Consider the following 16,605-nt stretch of genomic DNA (forward strand, 5'->3'; position numbering starts at 1 on the left):
TTTTAAGTGACCAGATTTGGTTTAAAGAGGTGCTGATATTCTTGGCAATGGAGGCAGGATGCGGACTCTTGGTGAAGGGGCAGTGCTTAAAGTAAACTTCCAACACACGGTCCTATGTCCCCTTTGGAGTTAACCCCTGAACCAGCCTCATTCTCCAAATCAATTTATAATCCTTAATGATACTGCATAATAATAAAATGTAATTACTATCTCAGAAAAGGTAACACAAAATTGTAGTATAAATATAACTTTATTCTTTTGCCAGTAGACTTCATGAAAAGTTTAACAGTAATATCTGCACAGAGAAAGCCTTATTATAGGAAGTCTTACTGAACAGTCTGATCCAGTCCACTAACACAGTTATGAACAGAACAATAACTCATCATTAACAGTGGAAGTGTCAGGTTAATGATGTAACAAAATGTGTAACTGTACCTTTTAATTTGTGGCTGTTTCACAATAGAAAAGAATGGTGTAAAATAGGACACTGAATTCATCCACATTGCCACACACAGAGACAGGGATGTGCTGTCACTGGGCTGGGAAGAAGTGGGAGAGGGACGTGCCAGGAAAAGTTCACTTACAAAATAGAGCAGGAACTAGGAATCAATACGCTGCATCCAGGGAGGAAAATAAAATTCATCACAACCTATAACTCACAACGACCCAAACACTTGTGCCCTATCATCTCTGGATCATAAACAGGAATACATGTTTTTTTTCTCCTCTGATGTACTTTGATCACTGCAAGATACTACGTTCCAGTGTGCCCGTTTCAAGCAGTTGTGGGTGTTTGACCATGCACAGAAAATTAATCTGTAGTAATAATAATGACCAGCAAGTGGCAGCATTTGCTCATTCTTCTTGTGGCTGTGTATTTACACAGCATTTTAGACAACAGGCAAAGGGACTGCATCAGTAAAATTGACAGCTAAAATTCAAATAAATACTATATATATATATAAAATTATAATTTGCTGCAAATTCTCCTATAATGAAAATTTGAGCAATGAGAAGAATTTGCTCAAAGTTAAAAATATGCTCACTTTTTTTTAACTGCTGCAGACCTCCTCAAAGCTAACTTCCCAGACAAGGCACAGAACTGGTAGACTCAAAGGCCAGAGGATGTCCTGTTTCTACTGTGTTTTCCAGATAGTATAAACATATAGATTCCAGAATTGGTATCAATCATAGGTAGTTTTTATAAAATGGGTCAGATTATGCAACATTTTTTTACTGATCTACATGAACCTCCTTGAAGCCTATGAACAGCAATTCTTGGAAGAACGTACAAGGTTTGGGTTGAGCGAAATTTAGTTTAGGTGAAGGAATCCATGCTGGCGGGTACAAGGAATTCTCTCTGCTGGACAGACGCTGGTTTTCCTGAATATCCTGGTGCTGGTGATCTCCTCCCAGGGGTGCTGGGAGATGTACAGTGTGCGGGAAGGCATCTAATTCACACATCAATCCACTGACTTTACCAGGCATGAGGCTCCCACTCCACTCCTGAAAACTGGTAATACTGGCCCGAGTTGGATTGCAAAAGGAATCCAGACTGATGTAGGATTGAGGTTTGTGATAGAGGTATACATGTCGGGAACCAAGGCTGCTGATAAGAATCTAGGCCTATATAAGGGACTCAAGCCTGCGACAGGGACCCAGGCCTGCGGCATGGACCTTGGATGATGAAAGAAGCCCAGGCTGATGACCGGGACCCAGGCCTGCGACAGGAAGGCTGATGATGGGGACTCAGGCCTGTGACAGGGACCCAGGGCTACGACAGGGCCCCAGGCTGATGACCGGGAGCCAGGCCCAGGTAATTTTTGCCCTTCTACATTAATGTAGGATTATTTCATCAATTTAAAAATTGTGGCCTACAATTAAATCTCAACTTAAGCAGTGAGTGTCCTGACAGCTCAATATGTAGCATTTAATCGTCACAACTCGGCTGAACACCTTGGTTTCTCATCCTACTCTTTTTCCATCTAGTCAAAGTGATTTAACTTCAGTTAGCAATTTAAAATCTCATCATCACAGATGTTAAAAGCCATGGAATAAAAGATACGCACTAGTGCTGTAGCGAGACTGCAGGATTTCTAATTTTGATGAGGGGTTGAAGGTTAAAATCATTCCCTCAAAGCTGATGTTACAAAACACATCAATAACTGGATCCATACAAAACACTGGATCCAATCTTTTCACGGAGAAACCCAGATCAATTGGAAATGGTTTCAGTTTGTCCTTCGCTTTCAATGTCATGCTTGCTCAAATCAGGGTCAGAATTATTTTGATAATTTGAATGGGGTGTTTTCTGATCTGCATCCACGCCGACATTTTTCACTTTAACACCAGACAGACACTAGGCTTGGGGAAGGGTTTGATTGGTTCTGTTACTGGACAAGCTTGTGAAAAAGAATGGAAGTGAACTGGGTGCCAATGAAGGACCTCCTCCGGACAAGGAAAGCCACCCACCTGGCCTGGTCCATGATTCTAATCCAACCATTCTGTGCGAGTGTGTGGGCACAGTAAGTGGCCTGCCACCTCAGTGGTGGAGACCTGGCTTCAATCCTGACCTTGGCCGCTACCCGTGTGGAGTCTATAGGTTCTCCCTGGGTCCATGCAGGGTTACTACGGGTGCTCTGCATCTCTCCATTCATCCCAAAAGATGTGGGGAAGTTATGAGCCACTACAATTTTCTCCCTGGTGAGCAACTCCGGGGAATTGATCAGAATATGAGGTAAAAACAAAACTAGGGATAATGTATGATTAAAATGTGGGTTGGTTGAGACCTGTTGGACCGAGGGTCTTGTTTTGTTTCTGTGACCACACAATTTTACAATAAAAAGTTCCAGACTCCATCTCAGAGCAATTCAGGATGGTCAATAAATCCTAACCTTGCTGTGATGCCTGCATCCCCTGCATAGATATCTTGGAATCCAGGTCTGTGCCTTCCTGGAAGAGTGGCTACCTAACTTTAGTCGGGATTTGCAAGGAGAGTAAAGGAGCAGAGTTTAGCAAAGTGGTACTGAGCCCAGCCTCTGGCAGTGTACAAACCCCGTTATGCCCATTTCACTCTTAAAATGGGTGCAACTTCAAACTTGCAGTCTCAAATAACAAAAAAAAACTCCAATGAAGTTTAAAGCTTAACTATAACAAGATAACTGAGAGATGAAACAGCTGAGGTCGAAAGGCGACTGATCTCTCCAATGAATGAATGACCGGAACCTGAGCACTGTGCAGGTCCATTTTCACAGTACACCACAGTCAAATCTTGAGAAACTCAAACCCTTTCCTTTTTGGCCAATGACACTAATGTGGCCCCTTCAGTGCAAGCTGCAGTCAAATTAATCCACTCATAGCTTCTTGGGGTGGTATATGTGAGGGAGCTGATTACTTCAGTGAAGAATTTAAAAGGTTTATTTTTTTTTTTAAAAAGGATACACCGTCCTCCCGGATAACTATTTCATGAAGGAGAATGAAATCAGAGTTCAAGTTGGCACACAACCTTGTCATCCAGCCAATTAAGACCGAAGATGTGGGATCTTTACCTGTGAGCAGGCCTGACCTGCAATTATGACCCTCTTAGATCCTGAATGGGGATTGGCCATTCAGTCATAACAAAGGGTGAGAAGGGTAACCTGCGTATGTGCCTTCACAGCTCCCTTGTCATGCAATGGTCTGGGTGGGATATTGGAGACCTACACAGTACTTCAGAACCACTCTCTCTCAGAATAAATGTGCTTAAAATGAACATCCCACCAACAAAGGCATAGAAGAACTTCTCGTGAGTACATTAAACTGAACAGCATATTTACAGACATCCCTAGTGTAACCTAGCTACCTCCATTACCTTTCCAGTTCGTATGCAGTTCTTTTCAAAAATGTAATGATGTCATCATATTTTTTTTGTTTTTTTTCCACCTCTGGTAGATCCAATTTAAACAGTTCAGCAAAAATAATCCATTAAATGTTTCATTCATATAAATTTTTCTGTTCAAATTCCTCATTTTTGGATACCTGGATTTTCTGCTGGTGCTCCAGATTATCAACTAATATTATATGAGATTATGAAAGATAAACAAAATGAGAGGAAAAAATATTGGAAAAAACACGAATGGTCTTCATGGTTCTCTCCTTGCAGTAAATCGAAGCGTGTTCTAAAACCAGAAGCTGAAGGCTTGCATCAGGGAAGTGCAGTCTGATATAAGAACCCATAATTCCTATTTTAGTGGGTGGATATATTTATGTCGGTGTGTGTGTGCTTAGGTATGTGTGTTTGGGCATGCATATGTATGTTGATGTTTACTCACGTGTGTGTGTATATATTTAGGTGCATCTGTGCAAGCGCACGTGTCTGTGTTTATGTTGGAGTTTAGATGCACGAGTTTTGTGTGCGTTTAGGCGTGCATGAATATTGAGGTGAGTGCGTGCATGTTTGTTTAGGTGCATGCGTGCATGTAGGTGTGTGTGTGTGTGTTTCATATCTGCTGCTCAGCACAGCCCTGAATTCAATGTCCATCATAGTGAAGCACTTGACTTCCAGCATGGCTTCGCACAGAGTGTAAGTTCCAACGTCGTTGCAACTGCCTCCCACAAGCTGCAGAGTATGTGGCAAACAATACTATGGTTCTCTTGTGAACACTTCGTCTTTTACAAACACTTCAAACGTCCACATGAGCGAGAATCTGGCCCACTTGTTCTTCTGCGTTCTCGGGAACCTACGGTGACTGTGTGTTGGGGCTGCTGCTGGAAGAGCTGGGAGACAGGCTGGGGCTGCTGCATGGCCGGCCAGCGCCACTCTTGCCGCAAGGGGAAGAGGAAGGATCGATGCCGTCGGAATTCTCCAGCATTTCCTGAATGAGTGGTGGCATGGATCCGGGAATCTCCATTTTGAGAGTGATGACCCGCTCAGCTCCTGGGACCAAAGGAACATGACCATGAGAAAGAACGAATGGGGTACTGGTTTGATCTGTTCTCGATATCAGCGGCTGACACTGTGGTGAGCAAGTGCATCTTTACAATTCATCTCCAGGTCACATTTACTTAGTTACCATTTTTGGATATTTCTTCAGTTATTGTTTGGCAAAAAACAGATTTTTATTTATTAAAAATACTTCAAGCAAATGCATCAACTCCCAGTCTCTACAATAAAGTGGTACTGAGGAGGCATGGTTAGCACCATGCTATTACAGTGTTCTCCCTGTGTCTGTGTGGGGTTTTCCTGGGGGCCCCAGTTTCCTCCCACCATTCAAAACATACCAGGGGTGTAGGTTAATGGGGTGTAAATTGGGAGCACAGGCTATTGCTGTATGTCTAAATTTTTTTTTAAAATCTAAACTGAATTTAAAATTTAAATTTGGAATTAAACCAGTAAGGCCAATGTTAATACCAACATATTCTGGGTTTTCCATTCACAGCCAAATCTTTACTTAGTGAGAAATCAAAATAATCTGCAGATGCCAGATTTCTGAAATAAATATTGAAGGGACTAGAAAATATTCATCTAGAAATGGTCAGGCAGCATCTGTGGAAGGAGGAAGTTAATGTTTCTGGTCAAAGACTCTTCATCAGAACTGAGAAAGAAAGCAAGTTGGTCTAAGTAACAGAGACATTGACAAAGGAGGGCAACTGTCTATTGGGCTCAAGCCCAAACCTGCTGAGTTTCTCCAGCATTTTGTGTTTTTACTTCAACCACGGTGTCTACAGATCTTCATGATTTACTTCTGTTTTCCTCACCTGCCAACCCAGATCCCCCCACAAGGTCCCCGATCCCCTTTCCCTTTTGCCCTCCATCTCTCCCTTATTTCATTCCACCCTGCACCATCCTTCTTTATCAAACGCTAGAAGCCTCTGGAGTGGTGTATTGGGGCAGGAGCTAGTAGAGTGGCATCCTCACATTGCAGGAGACCTGGGTTCAATCCTGACCTCTGCCTCAGTGGAGTATGCATGTTCTCCTCATGACTGGTGCTCCGGGATGGGAGGTTAATTGGCTGCTGTACATTGTCCCTGTTGTGAAGGTGAGGGATAGAATCTGAGTGAAGGTGATGGGAAGGTGAGGAGAGTAAATTTGGATTAGTGTAAGTAGGGGACTCTGTAGGCTGAGAAGTCTGTACATATGTCTATGATGTCTCCATTTATTACCATCTGCCATTATCTCCACTCTTCCCTCCTCTGCCTGACCCTATCTGCCATTCAACCCCTCCTCATCCAGATCTTCCTCTCACCCCACCCCTCCCTCTCTTCTCACTATATTGGCCATCTCCCCATCTCTTTCAATCCAGATGAAGGGTCTCCACTGGAAATGTTGGATGTCCATTTCCCTCCACAGCTGCTGCCTGACTTGATTTTCTCCTGCATTTTGTTCTTCATTTTTAATTGCCCATTTCACCCTATCACAGACATTGCTTTTGTTTCACTCATTGCTCTTCCCCACCTTCTCAAATCTGTTTACATTCCCTGTAACAATTTGCCCCAAAACTGATTTTGCATCTGGCTCCTGTTGGGTCAAGTCTTCTGGTTTTACACAATCAGGTGCAAGTCCAAAGTTCTTTTAAGGGATTAACTAAAAACAAACACTGGGAAAGGTTGCTCCATACAAGGCGAATGTTAACTCCTGAACCGTTGAATGGTTTTAGACTGAATTTTCAACAATAAAATCTAAACTGAGGTAATTCCTCAGCTACGGATCAGTGACAATGTAATTTAATAGTTTTGCCCATTCCTATGTTTCAAGCTGAAGACCAGAATTAAGTGAGATGCTAAAGTGTCAGATCATTTTGCCTGTAACTGCCCCATTCACAACTCCCTCCTAAGTACCAGCTCTGACCAGCTAGTACACTCACCTTTGGCACTAATGCTGCGCAGATCTGTGATCTTCATCAGCATTTTGGGGAACATGTGTGGCTTGTTTGGCCGCCTCTTCCTCACGTAAATCTTCAGAGCTTCTAACAAGGGCTCCTGCAACTTATCCACTTTCTCCGGTTCCTCTAGGTCCTGACGATCTGCAAGAAAGAATGCCCCATCTTTTATTTTTCCTCCAATATTTTTCAGTCCACGCAAACTTCGCATAATTAAATTTATACCAAATGCAATTTGGAGATCATTGCTTTATTATGAGTCCAGAAGATCCCAAAACCCAGCAGCAATAGAAATTCACCAAGACAAATGGTTACTTAAATAAAAGATGCTTTTAATTATCTTTAAACATGAAAACATGATCAAACTTTAACTTATTACTATTAACTTAACCTTATTTAACTCCCTTCTAATTCTAAGTGCATGTGTGTGTAATGTGCATATGTTCAGGAAAGTTCTTTGCTTTAATAGTCCAATCATTCACTTCTCACTTCTTCAAGTTCACCGGTTTAAGGCAATTATACCGTGCACAGAATTTAATATTTATGAATTTTCACCAGACTCTGGTGCTTAAAGGTAAATGGTTACTGCTCAGGAAGGTTCCAGTTAGTTTCAGGGAGAAATTTGTTGCTCGTTGGACACACACAAACTGATTCCTTTCGATCAGTCACTTCAGTGTCTTGCCGAAGAAACTTGCCCCATCATGGGTTTTCCAAATGATAACCTCTTCTTCCAGGTCACCACAGAATTCATCTGTTTCCCTTAGTTCAGAAAAAAAACCACTCTAGCCAGCCATTTCCTCTTGTAAGGACTACAAGGGTTTTGAACAGGCTGAACTCAGAACTCACAACCCATCTTCAAAATGGGGTTTTCAACAAGCTGCTACTTGCCATGTTGCAACCTCAAAATGCTACTCCAGAACTGACTTCTCTCTCCCTCTCAAAAAGAGAAATCTTGTTTGGTTCCTCTCTCTCTCTGCTTGTAAAATCCAAGTCTCCAAACCTGATCTTTGAAAGATCTTATCAGCACTTGAGCCCAGACTTTTCCATTTGCACCTGCTTTTAAAATTCTTTCCCTAAGCAGTTCCATTGTCTTTTGCAAAGCCATCCGGTGCCTGAATGTCTGGCTTCCACAAAGCTCTTGCATTTTAAATGAGATGTGAAGTGTCTGTTTGTGAAGTGACCTACGCTACCCCCCCCAAATCTATCTCTTTTAAAAACATAATATAACCCGTAACAGATTTCAAAAATAAAAAAATGCAAATACAGTATATTGGAAAGGAAACAGAATTTTTGGGAGGAAAAAACTCAGCAGGGTAGGTAGCTTCTATGGAGAGGAAAAAGTTTTAATATTTTATCAGAACTGGGGCTTCCTGTCTAATACAGCCTCAGTGTTCAGTCTGATCCCTCCATTGACTCCATGTATATCACTCGCTGCATGGAAAAGGCAGCCAATGTCCTGAAGGTTCCATCGTACTCTGGACACATTCTCTTCTTCGCCCTACCATGAGGGTGAAAGCACACACTAACAATTTCTTCTCTGCAGCCATTGTGCTCTTGCGTTAACCTGATAACAGTGCAGTCACGCTGCCCTTGTTTTGTACTAATTAATCTTTTGTTTCCTTGGAGCTTTAAGCTCTGCAGCTGGACTCCTGTTCTTCAACTTCATATGGCTGTATAATGTTAGATTTGACCTGTTGGGATTCTCGCAGAAGAACTCTTCTCAATGTACTGGGCAATTGTGTGATTTGAACTTAAACCAAACCAGTGTCTCCCTCTCTCTGAAATCTCCTCCAACCTTATGACCCTCGGCTCCTTTGCTTTCAGCTGTCTGGATCCTAACTTCTGGACTTGCCTCCTGAATCTCTACACTCTTCCTTGCTCGACTGAGTTTTAGATGAGCTACTTCAGTGTAAATCCAGGCCAATAACTCTCCTGTGAAGTACTTTTTATTAAAAGCAAAAATCTAAATAAAAGATATTGCTATTGTGTAGCTTGAAGCAAATTTTTTATCCCACATTTTTCATTCTGGCTGGGCAGAATCAGAGCGCTGGATGTCATACTGAACCAAGTGACCATTCTTCATTTCTATTATTTTTCATATGCAGCTTCATTCAATCAATCAATAAATCAATCAGCTTCAATCAATCAGCATCAAATGTGGTGTTCATCATGACTTGGCTTATTTCATGCACACAGTGATCAAGGGGAGAAGGCTGGAGTGATGCCTGTTCTCCTTATCCTTAGGGACTCAATCACCTATTTTGTTCCTCCAGTGGCCAAGGCAGTATGGGAACTGAATGAGGCCCACTATCTCGCCAATCTAACGAGGAATCCAAAATATTAACAGTTGAAAGGTCATCAATATGTTTCAGAATACAAGCCATCAGTAAATAAAAATCACTTCACCCTAAGATGTTTTTATTGGGTTATATTAAAAAATTGAGTTTGGAATTAAAATTAGATCAATTTCAGATTGCCTTTTTTAAGACTAGCTTTAGCAGTGGCTAGGAAATGTCTTGCAGTTACATGGAAAAATGAGACTAAATTGAGTATCCAACGATGCAACGTGGAGATTGGAGCATGTATTCCCTTGGAAAAAAATAACGTATAACTTACGAAATAATTATTCTTTTTTATTAAAACTTGGAGCCCGTATATGGAACATATGCGACTAGATCGTTAATATTTTCTTTCCCATACATTGGTGGTGCGATCCCAATCCATGGCAAATGATTGAATGGCGTTGTTGTAGTAGATCTCCTCTTCTCTTTCTTCTTTTCTTTTCTTTTGGGGTAGTTTAGAGGGGGGTTGGGTGGGTTGGGGGGGGGAGATAGGGTTGGGGGTGGGGGGTTATGTAGGATAAAACATTATATATTGGATGGTATTTTGATTGTTTATCGTTTATAAATAAAATTTACCAAAAAAGAATCAAAATAACTTCAGATGCTGGAAATCTGAAATAAAAACAGAAAATAATGGAAACACCTCGTGGATCAGGAGGCAACTGTGGGGAGGATTTCAGTTCTGGGACCCTTTGTCAAAACTGGGAAAGGGAGAAAAACAAGTTAGTTTTCAGTTCTTGACTGGGAAAGAAACTAATTTGTTTTTTTTCCCACTTAGCCGCAAGTCTACAATTTTAGCCAATATCAAAGGGGTCGTAGAGCATGCACAAGGAACTGGTATTCTGTTCCCTAACGAGACCTGGGAAGTGGCTGTGTAGGTTTGGCCTTCTGAATTCAGGTTACTCCTGAAATCCGGCACCTGATGTCCGTGCATGGGACTTAACGGCACTCGACAGTGAAATGTGGTCAAACTTGGCTCCCTTAAACATTTTTATTACCAATACTAATTGGCAAGTCTATAACAATGCTCTTGCAGTGTCTGTGGCGAGGTCAGTCTCTGATGAAAAGACAAACCCCACTGGGAATTGTATGGAAAATGACCGTAAATATCAATCAGTCAGAAAGGATACCTTCACCACATCCATCTGGATGGGTTCAAGCCTAAATCCCAAGAGTTAAAAGGACAGCATTTGAACTATGTGTGCAAATTCTGGTTGTAGGACTCAAAATTATGCATAAAATTACTCAATTTACCCAACAACAGTTAATTCCATGTGCTGTGCTTTGGATCCTGGAGGTGATTATCAGGTTCTTTTATGTAGACACAAGAGGAAGATCAAGAAATACTTTCAATCCTCATGCAATCATAACACAAGATCCATAAAGAAAACGTGCACACCCCACTATGAACCCTTGAACCTAATCAAATGCAACAACCAAATTCACATTTTAATTACACAGACAACAAAGATTTTGCTTCCTGAACACTTTTGGGTGTATTTTATGGATTTTGGATCATAAAAATAACCTTAAAATTTTCCCTTCACATACCATTTTTTAGACATAACCTGCTTTTGTGATTTACTGTCATATTTTAAATCTACTTCAAGTATACAAAACCATGAAAACCATGAAGTACAACATGTCATTAAAAATTCATTTTCTGCATTTGCACTTGGAGTTCTTCCCTGCTGATCTTGGTGCAATCAATGCCGAACATGGTGAAAGGTTTCACCAGGACAAGCGGCACCAGGGCAACTGGAATCCATCAATGCTGGCTAACTATTGCGGACACTTGACATGAGAGGCATCAGATGCTGAGTACAAACGAAAATCAGCGGCAAAACATTTTAAGGTCAGTTGAACTAACTATGTGATTAAATTCAATAAAAGTTAATTTAATGCTTCACCAACTTCCTACATGATATGGCAAATCTGAAATTATCTTTGTGTTCAGCTTGAAGTTGTCTATCATAGTCCCCAATTTTCTTTCAGGAAGCAAACCTTTTGAAAAAAATTGTTGTCCAGTATTATTTTCTCCTTCTCTTAACTTTCTTTCTCTCCTTAAGGATATTGACTTTTCTCTGGGAATGTTCCACAGATAATGAGGGGTTTTGTAAAGATCCTTGGTGCTTGAACTTGAATGAAATGGAAGATTCTGATGAATGAGTGGACCTGGAGTCACGTGCATGAATCTCATCTCTGCAACCGAGCAAGTTAAATTCAAGAATTTAAATCAATTTGGAATAAAAAGCTCATCTAGTTCTCTAATTGTTTTCAGGAAAAGACAACTGGCATCTTTATCCTATTCAAGCACACCCCACTGATGTGGTTGGTTCTTAGCTGTCTGGAAAATTGTTGAAATCAATTCCCCATTGCAATAATTGTCTTAGTTGAAGTGAGCCACTGGAGACAATAGATCAAACTTCAAACCTTCCTGTTCTCTGTGTATCTCTTAACCAGCAAAAGGACACTTTGAGGACAGAACCCAATTAATAAGTATTTTATTATGATCAATAATTAGATGGCTAATCTATTTCTAACTAGGTATGTTACTTTTTTTTTACATTTTATTCACAGCATGTGAGAAGCCGATTCCAGTCATTCACACCCGTGCCCCCCAATTACACCCAATTAACTGACAATCCTGTGCACTTTTGAAGGGTGGGAGGAAACCAGAGCACCCAGAGGAAACCCTCGCAAACCCATACAAGCTCCTTACACACAGTGCTAGATTCAAACCCGGGTTCCTGGAGCTGTAATAGTGTTGCATTAACCGCTAGGCTAACCGTGACACCAGTTGAGGACAGACTTTCTCAAGAAACTGGGAGAATTCCTTATCTGACCTTCAATTATCTCCCTGGAATCTGCAGATCCATCTAAAGCACACAGAAATATCCTACCTATTGACAGGAGTCATTTCAACAAATGTGGCAATCTAAGGAATGTCAGGTTAAATTACATTCTTGGATCTTGGAGTGGGTTATGGACCCACACTGTTGAGGTGAGAATGTGACTGATTAAACCAATATTGTTGTAAGAGATGGGAAATGATCAATGCATTATGTTATTTTAACTGCCATTTGCAAATTATTGCAGACTCTTGACTGGAAAACAGTTAACATTATTAAAGTCTTGAGAGGAAGTATTAATGTTGGTTCTATACAAGTATTGATGTATTGCAGACAGACACCAGATGGTGATATCAGCACATGACGAGGTCGGCCTGTGTGAAACAAGTAAACATCTAGAGTATGTGTAGAAAACCAGTTTCTATTATCAGTTCATTTTACCCCATTGGTTAATGGATTCAAACGACCAGTGGGGCTACAAGTCATTTCCTTAGTGTTAACTGCAGACTGGCCCAGATTGGATGAAGACGAAGTAAAAGCTGACAGATTTTTTCCTTTAAATCAGAGCATTCAAAATGCACTTTGGCAGTGTTGTTCTTCTGTGTTTCTTCAGAAAGCAATTCAGGTGTAGTGAAGCAGGTTTAATACAAAGCCTCAGGGATCAAATTAAAAACCAAGTCTGCTTCATTTTCATCGATGAACTGGTTCTACTTGTTCTACCAACTATTCTACCATGACTGCAATGTACCACCATTCTTGCATTGGTTGGTCTCTGCAGTGAGTGGATGCCCTTAATGCAGGGCAGGGAAACAGTTTCTGGTAATATTCTGTTTCACAAACATAACTGACTCAGGTCCTCTTGTATAATCAGTGTTCACATCACCAAATTAAAAAAAATTATAATTAAAAATAAAAGGACAACCTGTTCCCACATTGAGCAGCTTAATTTCACTCTGGACTTAAGCTATTTCTCCTGACTGACAAGTTCTACACTTGTCCTCAGTCAATGGTGCTGACAACTTGTTGAGGTGCCCCTTCATTTAGCCGTGTACATGGAGGTGGTAGAAAATTATTCAGACTGGTGTGGTAGGAAAGTCACGGAACATCAGTCAGAGAAAGAGAGCTAAATACTAGAAATTCTGACTTATTTCGCTCTTCAGTAACACCCTTCACCCAACAGATCAAAAACTGCTGCGTACACTGGATTTAATGTTATGGCTCAATAATGCACTGAAATAACATTCCACATCCACTTTTAATGCAATGTTGTCTTGGACCATTGTTGTCTAGAGGCTTGATGGGCTATTCTACACAGTAGTAATCTATTCTGTAATCACAACTTTACAGAGTTCCTGGTTCTGGTCACTTGAATTGTCCAACAAGGCCATTCTTAAATCAAGCAAATTGTTATAAATAAGAGATATTGTACCTTTATGAGAAAGTTTGCCTCGGGAATTTGTGGAAACCTTTTAATCTTCAGCAGGGTACTCATCGGATTGTCCTTAAGCCCATTACTTTGTGAAAGAAGAGATTTAACTGGGATCCTTGTTGAAATTTAGTGAATCAATTGCAGTTGGATAACAATTAATCTGAAGTGTCTGTTATAAACCATCAACATAAAATGTGTCAAACTTTTATGAATGGCATTGTTTCTCAAACTACTGCCATACAGGTTAATCTGTAGGGTCCTAGTTGGAAATGATGATTCCTTAATGAATGTGGCAAGTGAATATGTATCTCTGAGAAACTGATGGGTAGGAAGTGGGTGAGTGTCCATATATGAAGACCTAATGGAGGTTGACCACACCTATAGTAGGCATCAGCTTGATAGCAGATGATTGTTCTTCAAAGGTACAATAGTGAGGTGATGCAGCAATGCTCATTTGGACTAGAATTAAAAACTCCAGAGGGTTGTTAATGCGCCTGCGACATCGTGGGCCCCAGACCTCACTCCATTGAGGTCATCTACAAGAGACGGTGTCTTAAGAAACCAGCCTCTATCCTTAAATACCCCCACCACCCAGGCCATGCGCTCTTTACTTTGCTACCATCGGAAAAAGGTACAGGAACCTGAAGACGAGCACTCAGCGGCACAAGGACAGCTTCTTCCCCTCCGCCATCAAATTCCTGAATAATCAATGAACCAAAGGCACTGCTTTATTTTGACTTTTCGTGCACTATTTTTATTTATTGTTATAAGGTGGTTTGTATGAAGGTTTGCACCGTGATGCTACCACAAAACAACAAATTTTGTGACTTGTTTTTGTTCATGACAATAAATTCTGATTCTGAACATTTTTGACATGGATGCTAATCGGCATCTTAGTAGGTAAGAAAAATAACAAATCCCTTCCTTGTTTCCACCAATTCTCAGGAAAATTCACTCAACATCAATGTACAAGATCTAGAGAAAGTAGTGTGCCCAAGCCCAAGTCCAAATAAACGAACATCCCGTAAATTCTGCTTTTACAACATGTCTTATCCTGAGTCAGGTCTGCACAGTGATGGGAAAAAGAAACTGGATGTGTGGGCGTTAATTGGCTTGCAGTCAATCTCAGCCTGTAGCTTAAACATGAAGTACTCTGGCATCAACTTAAACTGGTTTACACATTATCTGGAGTGTAAACCATCGCTTAACATTTAACACAGCCTGAAGTCCTCAATGATAAAACAAAGAGGTCTTATTGATAGTGCTACAATTATTAGGGGACCGGTTTCTCAGTCTCACTTCTGGTGATAAGTCCTAGACCTGGAATATTAACTGTTTCTCTTTCCATAGATGCTGTTTGACTTCCTGAGTTGTTCCAGTATTTTCTACTTTTATTATCAGAGGATTGTTTGGCTACTGTAGCAAAAGATCTTAGGCCACCAATATTTTTTTCTCTCTCTGCATTAGTTTGTTTAAGCCACCACAAAAAAAAGTCTTTTTAAAACCATCTAAATTAGAATATGCTTTAAAGGTAAAGGTAGTGTGTGACTGAACTATAAAAGCTAGATAGTCAGAGATCCAATTCTCACTCTGTTGAGCATCCTAAGGTGCCAAAATATCCATCTTAGGTTTAGGAATGAGGCATATCTGGCCTCTCCAGTGGCTTTGTTTGCAAGTTCAGATGTTAGGTAAGATTGAAATTGGTTTTGTTTGGAGATGTTAGCAGCCATCTCGCAAATATACACAGTTTATTCGCCAATATTTGCCTGATTCTTAACTAACAAGGTCATTCTTAAATCAAGCAAATTATTATAAATAAAGAGATATTGTACCTTGATGAGAAAGTTGCAAATCAAAAAGTAAATCAAGAACATTTGCCTCGGGAATTTGTGGAAACCTTTTAATCTTCAGCAGGGTACTCGTCAGGGTTGTCCTTAAGCCCATTACTTTGTGACTCGGTATTGGAACCTTTAGCAATTGGTCTTCGTGAAAGTAGAGATTTAACTGGGATCCTTAGGAATGGCAATGAACATAAGGTTTCCTTATACGCAGATGATCTTTTGCTTGATCTTTTCTGTTTCTAATCCAGAGGTTTTTTACCAAGCAGATTAGCTTTGCTTTCTCATATTAGTCAGTTTTCTGGATATAAGTTGAATCTGCATAAAAGTGAACTTTTACCATTAAATGGTTTTATATCCAGCTATTCTAATTTTCCATTTAGGATTGTGTAGAATCAATTTACTTATCTCCGCATTACAATTACTAAGAGCTAGAAACATCTTTATAATTAAAAATTTCCACCCTATTTAATCAGGTTAAATTTTATCAAGATGGTTGCCTTTTATCACTTTCAATGACTGGCTGTATCAACTCTATGAAAATGAACATTTTACCTAGATTTTTGTACCCCTTTCATTCAGTACCAATTTTCATCCCTAAACCTTTTTTTGATTCACTTATATCTTCGTACGTATGACGGGGGAAATGCCCTCGCTTAAATCAAGCTCATCTTCAAAAAGCTAAAAGGGATGCCAGACCGGCATTTTCCAATTTTAGATACTATTTCTCTTTATATAAATTAACCGATAATCTGATATTTAAGCATAGTTTGAGAATAGGAGCACAATTTAGAAGGTCTTTTGGATTTTAGAATTTTTCCCTTACTAGTCCGATTATATCTAATCACTTTTTACTACCTTTGTTGCAGGATACAGCTTTTAATGATTGGCACAGATTAGGCATCATCTACTTCAAATACCTTTTTATTCAAAATAATTTTGCTTCTTTTGAGAAAATGGTGGTAAAATGTAACTGACCAAACATGCAGTTTTTGGATATTTTCAAGTTAGACATTTTGTTTGATCTCAGATGGACTACTCTTCTCTCCAAACCTCATGCCTTTGATTAATAGAAATCTACCAGAGCCAGATTTAAAACTGAAAACCTCTAGCGTTGAAAAGCAGAGTTCAGGATTCCGGTGGTAACAAATCATTCAGGCTTCAACAACTATTCTACCCAGGATCTCACTCAAAAGCTACTAATGACATGAAAGGTAAATTTGCAAGAGATGTTTGAGTGGCTCTGTTTAATTAATTCCAACACTTATCATCTTGTTCTGTTTTAGC

General features: G+C 40.1%; 1 protein-coding gene across 6 annotated transcripts in view; it reads right to left on the bottom strand.

Annotated features, from left to right (window-relative positions):
* Nucleotides 1–231: 231 nt before the first annotated feature.
* Nucleotides 232–16,605, bottom strand: part of raraa (retinoic acid receptor, alpha a) — a 657,787-nt gene continuing 641,413 nt past the window's right edge. For all 6 annotated transcript variants that reach the window (XM_069906794.1, XM_069906796.1, XM_069906797.1 and 3 more), the window contains 2 exons: nucleotides 6,843–7,001; nucleotides 232–4,915 (listed from right to left, as the gene is read on the bottom strand). In XM_069906794.1, coding sequence (XP_069762895.1) covers nucleotides 4,719–4,915; nucleotides 6,843–7,001 — 356 coding nt within the window. In that variant the 3' untranslated portion in view covers nucleotides 232–4,718. The remainder of the gene's footprint in view (nucleotides 4,916–6,842; nucleotides 7,002–16,605) is intronic.

Source organism: Narcine bancroftii, chromosome 12 (genome assembly GCF_036971445.1).
Source record: "Narcine bancroftii isolate sNarBan1 chromosome 12, sNarBan1.hap1, whole genome shotgun sequence".
NCBI classification, from domain to species: Eukaryota; Metazoa; Chordata; class Chondrichthyes; order Torpediniformes; family Narcinidae; genus Narcine; species Narcine bancroftii.